At 54.9% G+C, this 4,459-nt stretch overlaps 1 protein-coding gene across 1 annotated transcript; it reads right to left on the bottom strand.

Annotated features, from left to right (window-relative positions):
• Positions 1–1,027: 1,027 nt before the first annotated feature.
• LOC135115603 (uncharacterized) lies at positions 1,028–2,819 on the bottom strand. Its single transcript, XM_064032535.1, has 2 exons — positions 2,013–2,819; positions 1,028–1,885 (listed from the first exon to the last, which is right to left on the bottom strand). Exons 1-2 carry the CDS (start codon positions 2,817–2,819, stop codon positions 1,028–1,030), a joined length of 1,665 nt encoding a protein of 554 aa, XP_063888605.1.
• Between the last annotated feature and the right edge of the window lie 1,640 nt (positions 2,820–4,459).

The raw sequence follows: 4,459 nt of genomic DNA, 5'->3' as shown, positions 1-4,459 counted from the left end.
CCCTAAAATCACCAGTACACCACAACACCAGCTTCCAAGGTCAACACCACAACCTCCACTCACAAAATGCCTGTCAGTTTGACCTATGACCCCTTCGAACAGCGTCACCGGCACAACTCACCAACCGAATTTTAGCGGACAAGAGCTCTTGGTACCACAAAAGACTCACTAACCTGATCCTGGATATCAGGGTTATACCGCTACACCACTAATACTTCCACACACTCACTCCATCACCAATCCACACCAAGATTCTTCCCTGAGAGACGCCACCTTCCTCTACCTCATGACACAAGGAGCTCTGCGTTCCCCTCGTTGGAATGTGTTGTTGCCCACTCAAGCTCCCCTCGTTTCAACATATTTCCACCTCAATTACACTTCCTCCCTTATACATACAAAGATATAGAGAACTTAAATTATGAAGAGAATAATACTACATGATATAAAATGAGTAAATAAGCCTTACAATACTTATAACCAATAATAAAGATAATGTCCGAAAGGCAGGTAACCGGAACACAGGGGACACTAAGAAAACGTGTTCCCTTTCAAGGTAAACTCGGCCAATAACATGACATCCTGTTAGAGGGCTTGTGAAGAGAGACGCCAGCTGCCGTTGTCTGCCTTTATTGACTGGTACAAGAACAGCACATCTACCCCGTATGCTGGTCGTGGTGCAACTGCCACTGTCGCGGCGCGACTCACGGGCGCCGCTGGTGGCCGCGGGTCCCACAGTTGCCAGTTCGCCATATACATATACATAGACATCCTACAACTTCCCTCCCCCGGAGATAGTACAGGGGCATGACAATGGCACTGAACAATCAACGTGACATAATAAGTAAAAAAAAAAAAAAAAAAAAAGTGGTTCGTTACACAAAATTAGTGACAATGCCTGTGGACACCGACGAGCGAGCACACATCCTTTCATTAATCAACATAAATCATCAAAACTGATATCTTTGCCCGCGGTGCTACCAGTCACAACACAACATAACATGTCCTCATACTTAACATTAAGACATTTTCACTCCACATAGTCATCTAGCCATCCAGGCCTGGCTACCCGGCGGCGGGGGCGGTTAGGCGATGGCTCTGGTGGTGGCTCCTGTGGCTTTGGAGGTGGTGCTGGGTTGGGCTGGGCGAGCGGTTTCAGGTGCAGGCGTGTGCGGAGAGACAGCCTGCCACTTCCGTCGAGCTTCACTAGGTACTGCCTGTTGCCTCTTGCCTCCACAACAATACCTGCCCTGTCCCAGGTCTTGTTAGCCTGATTCTGCACCAAGACCCTGCTTCCAGGGGCGATGTTGGAGCGGCTGCACCCATTTGCGTGATCCTTCATCTTGCTGTGTTGTCTGGCCATCTGCCGCTCTCGTTCACGGAGTGTCCGTCCCCAATGTTCATCAATCCTGTAGTTTAGCGAGATAGCGGGGACACCATCCCGTAGCTGACGACCCGTTGCCAGCTGAGCCGGAGACTTATCAATATCACGGAGGGGCGTGTTCAGGTACTGCAGCAGGGCGAGAGAAACCTTGTCACTGTTGAGGCTCCCGTTCGTTCCTATGTTGCCCCGCAGCATTCTCTTCGCAGATTTTACTGCAGCTTCTGCACGCCCGTTGCTCTGAGGGTAGTGAGCGGAAGAGAGACGCACAGTGACGCCCCATCTCTTGAAGAATCCCGTCATCTCTTCACTCACCAAATTGGTTCCGCCATCCGTCGACACTTGTTCTGGTGCGCCCCACCTCGCAAAGTAGAGCCTCAGCTGGTTCATAATCTTGCTCGAGGTTGCACCACTGGGCAGCTGCGCCACCTCCAGCCAGCCAGTTAGCCTGTCAGCATAAGCTAAGTATGAGCACCCATCTAGCTGAAAGACGTCCACTACTGTCTGCTGGAATGGTTACTCGGGGTGGCGTGAGGATCAGTGTCTCAGGTGGCTGCGATGGTGCGTGAGCGTTGCAGGTGTCGCAGGAGGCCCGGTGATGTTGCAAGTCTCCTTCTAAGCCTGGCCAGTACACCGTCTGCCTGGCTCTCCTAAGCATGGAGTCCAGGCCCTGGTGGCTTGCATGGAGGTTTGCTGCCACTTGACGGCGCAGCCCGTCAGGGATAACCAGACGTACATGACCCTGGTCATATGTGTAGGTCACTAAGCCACGTGACACCGACAATCTGTCCCTGACGCTGTAGAAATGCCGCAAGCATTCAATCTCCTGCGCTCTGTGGGGATGCCAGTCACCTGCCAGCACCTTAGCCACCAAGAGTTGGTATGCCGGGTCCTGCTGTGATGCTCGAAGAACCACTTCCTCATCCAGGGTGAGACACTCATTAAAGGTGAGTGCTGCTATGGTGGCTGCAGCCATCGCTCCTGCCAGTTCCTCCACCTGCTCTTCGTCGTGTCCATCGGGTGACGCTTTGAGTGTGGGGTATCTTGAGAGGAAGTCGGCTGCATAGTTCCTTTTACCGGGCAGGTAACGGACAGTGAAGCGGTACTGGAGTGTCCTCTCCTTCAGGCGGAACAGCCGCGGGTTCACTATGTCCGTGAGAGCTCGATCACCCAGAAGCTTGACCAGGGGGCGGTGGTCCGTCACCAGCATCAAGTTAGGGCAGCCCAACAAGAACAGGCGAGCCTTACGGAGACACCAAGCCACGGCGAGCGCCTCACCTTCCACTGGAGCGTAACCTGCCTCAGCAGCTGTTAGGTGACGGCTGCCACACAGCGCCAGGCGCCAGCCAGTCTTACAGCAGAATGGTGCGTCCACAGCTGAACAACGGCAGTGTTGCTGGAGGATGACGAAGCCTAGCCCCTCCTTGCTCCAGTCAGTCATCACAGCAGTGGGCCGGGTACGGTCGTAGTAAGTCAGTCCGTCCTTAGCCAGCAGACATATCGTGTCCTTTGCCTGTTAAAGCTTCTGCCGCAGCTGCTCGTCCCAGTACACCTTCTTGCCAGTAGGCTTCTTAAGTAGGTCCCGGAAGGGCTCCATGATGGGGGCTGTTGCAAGGAAGGGTGCCAGTTGATTCACGAATCCATACCAAGACCTCACATCAGTGATGGAGGGCTGTTCAGGCATGGAGAACTTCCGTATGGCAGCCAGGCGTTCATCTGCAGGCCTGTAGGTGACCCAGTCGAGATGGAAGCCAACGAACTCTGCCTCACGACGACAGAACTGAAACTTCTCTGGCTTCAGAGTGATGCCCTTCCTGGCGCACAGCTCAAGGAAGTCAAAGGTGTGCCAGAAGGCCTCCTCAATGCTGGCATCATAGAGCAGAGTGTCATCGATGCACTTATGCTTCCGGGGAAAATCCATGATGGCATCATCGAATCTCTTCGTGTATGCATCTGTTGCTGAGCAGTGCCCCATAGATGTTCTGCAGTACTGATAGCGACCCCAGGGAGTAATGAAGGTCGTCAGACTCCTGCTTTCTTCATCAAGCTCGACTTGGTGGAATCCCCAGTGAGCGTCCATCACAGTCTTATAGGAGTGTGGGGGGATGTCTGACACCATGTCGAAAGGCGCGGGCGTGTGGTGTGTTTCTCGGCGGCACCATGCATTTAGCCTCTGGAAGTCCACAGTCCTTCGCGGCTTGCCAGACTTTTTGGCCACCACCACCATACGCGCACACCATTCCGTGGCCTCGCCCGCGGGAACAGGGCGAATCACGCCTCTTTTGACGTCATCGTCGAGTTGTTGCTTAACCTCAGCCCTCCAGTGCTTGGGAACTGAAGCAGGGGTGTGGCAGGCGTGGGGCTGCGCGCCATCCAGCAGGTGAATGTGATGCGGAGCACCTTCCATGACGGGTAGCGGGTTCCTGTCAGTGTTGAAAGCTGTAGACGAGAACTGCCCCAGCAACCATTCCTCCAGACGGGGAATGTTCTCCTCCAGTGGTGGCAGCGGCAGCGAGGAAGGTCTGGTCGGGGGGCAGTCGGAGAGGCCTTCCGTAGTCTCTGCAGCAGCAACATACGACTGTGGGTGAGGGAAGCTGCTGTGCACCAGCCTCAACTCCTTACAGGCAGTGCACGAGAGATACAGGCGCTCCACTGACTTTACAAAGTGCACCTCCTGCAGTGTTGAGCGTCCTGGGAGGCTGATGTGGCAGGGCGCTGCTCCAAGGCTAGCCAATGGTATCTTGGCCAGGTCTCTGAGGCCAGCCCGACGCTGCAACAGCGCAGGCCGAAGACCGAGCGAAGACATCAGGGCTGGGCCAGCCACGCACACCTGGGCCCCCGTGTCAGCCACCGCTGTAGTGGTGCAAGCTTGGCCTCCCACCTGTGGGACCAACTGCACCTGCAGGAGTGGCTCTGGGGCGATACCGGCGGCGCCGACGGTCACACTATTGACAGCCTTACCAGCCTCACGTTTCCCGGAGCTCCTGCACCTCCTCTTAAGGCCGGTTCACACGATCATGCTGCATGACAGTCAGCATGAAACAACTGCATGAAGTAGATGCATGAAGCGCGTTCGGACGA

Source organism: Scylla paramamosain, chromosome 29 (assembly GCF_035594125.1).
Source record: "Scylla paramamosain isolate STU-SP2022 chromosome 29, ASM3559412v1, whole genome shotgun sequence".
Taxonomy (NCBI): Eukaryota; Metazoa; Arthropoda; class Malacostraca; order Decapoda; family Portunidae; genus Scylla; species Scylla paramamosain.
The sequence above is the reverse complement of the archived record's forward strand: the minus strand, read 5'-3'. Positions and strand labels throughout refer to the sequence as shown.

Excerpts from the sequence above, each read along its gene's own strand:
- LOC135115603 (XM_064032535.1), bottom strand. The coding sequence starts at position 2,819 with ATGACTGACTGGAGCAAGGAGGGGCTAGGCTTCGTCATCCTCCAGCAA. Across the intron at positions 1,886-2,012 it reads TTAGGAGAGCCAGGCAGACG|CAGACAGTAGTGGACGTCTT; the intron begins GTGTACTGGCCA and ends TAACCATTCCAG.